The sequence below is a fragment of the Poecilia latipinna genome, unplaced genomic scaffold, assembly GCF_001443285.1.
Source record: "Poecilia latipinna isolate Pla-1442-1.1 unplaced genomic scaffold, P_latipinna-1.0 Scaffold2627, whole genome shotgun sequence".
In the NCBI taxonomy this organism is placed as follows: domain Eukaryota; kingdom Metazoa; phylum Chordata; class Actinopteri; order Cyprinodontiformes; family Poeciliidae; genus Poecilia; species Poecilia latipinna.
This window is the reverse complement of record NW_015115243.1, coordinates 57-1365: the sequence shown is the minus strand read 5'-3', so window position 1 is coordinate 1365 and position 1309 is coordinate 57. Positions and strand designations below refer to the sequence as shown.

The following is a 1309-nucleotide window of genomic DNA, read 5'->3' as shown; positions in this document are numbered from 1 at the left end:
AAAAATAAAAAAACAACTCCTAAAAGTCAATTTGTCCAGAAAGTTCCTCGAATGTAACTGAGTAAATGTAACTAGTTACTACCCAACTCCGAATAAAAACACAGAACAGACCCATCACATTACTTGAACTTTTCTTTTAAATAATTCATTTTTAGCATACTTTGCTCCTACTTTAGCAGCTAAAACAATCCAACTCTTACCGTGACCGTAGGGACGGCTGTCACGAGCGAATAGATGAGCACCGGCGGGATTTTGCTGGCGTCGTCCGGACCGGGGTAGGGCTTAGAGAAGCTCTTGTCGTAGCAGAAGAAGCCCTGGATGTGGACGGGGAAGGTGTCCGTGTACTCGAAGTAGTAAGCCAGCAGCACCGTCCCAGCCATGATCACCAGCTGGAAATAGAACATTATCCCGGCGTTAGGAAGTGGGATGAAGAGGGGAGAACCGAGTCCCTGCTCCCCTCAGTCACGGGGAGAAGATGCATAGGAAACCCGGACCCGGTAGAAGGCAGAGTAAGAGGTTATATCCGACACGGACAAGGGGGTAAGAATGACGCTTTTTCGCTTCATAGACTGACAAAAGAAAACATCAAAGCAGCTCTGAAAACAGCACGAGCAAGAAAACAAGGCAGAGATGGACGGAGATGATGTGAGAGTGAGGAAGGCGGGAGGAGGAGAGCCTTTCTGGGGCTGGCACTCACCGAACCTACTACTGTTGAGCTGAGTGTATTTGTAGAAACAGTGTGTGTGCGTGTGTGTGTGTGTGTGTGTGTGTGTGTGTGTGCGCGCGCGGAACATACAAATATGTGTGGCGCGACTCGCGCGAGCCTGTGCGCCGGGTGGTGAAGTATGTTTCTGCAGACACGTGCTTCAAACAGTCTGCTGATGTCTCTACTAAAGTGCTCCCAAAAATACTTCCACCAGCACGGCTGTGTTTCTGGGCAGCGCAGGCAGCGCCAGGCACGTTTGTTGTAACAACGTGTTAAAGTACGCAACACCCAGAATGTGACACCAGCTCGCGACAACGCACATAAAATATAAACACACAAAACTAGCCTGGTAGAAACCAGCTCCTTGTACTACACTTGATTCTCGGCTATTAACAAACAAGTGCTTCCTGGAAGGTTGGAGTCTGTTGAAGTTTTTCAGTTTTTCCAATCGCTTACGTTTGACCACGATGTGTTTAATGTGTCAGGAGAGTCCAAGCTGAACAATTCTTAAATGTTAATTCAGTAATTGGAAGCGTGGACGATTTATGTTTTCGCATCCACCTGAATAATGTGTAGTTGCGCCACTGGATGAATACAGTCATT

At 47.4% G+C, this 1309-nt stretch overlaps 1 protein-coding gene across 3 annotated transcripts in view; it reads right to left on the bottom strand.

Annotated features, from left to right (window-relative positions):
- LOC106938566 (lipid phosphate phosphatase-related protein type 5-like) overlaps positions 1-741 on the bottom strand; it is a 31369-nt gene extending 30628 nt beyond the window's left edge. The window contains exon 1 of one of the 3 annotated variants that reach the window (XM_015020656.1): positions 201-741. In XM_015020656.1, coding sequence (XP_014876142.1) covers positions 201-404 — 204 coding nt within the window. In that variant the 5' untranslated portion in view covers positions 405-741. The remainder of the gene's footprint in view (positions 1-200) is intronic. The other 2 variants (XM_015020658.1, XM_015020657.1) reach the window with 2 other exon arrangements.
- Positions 742-1309: the final 568 nt, after the last annotated feature.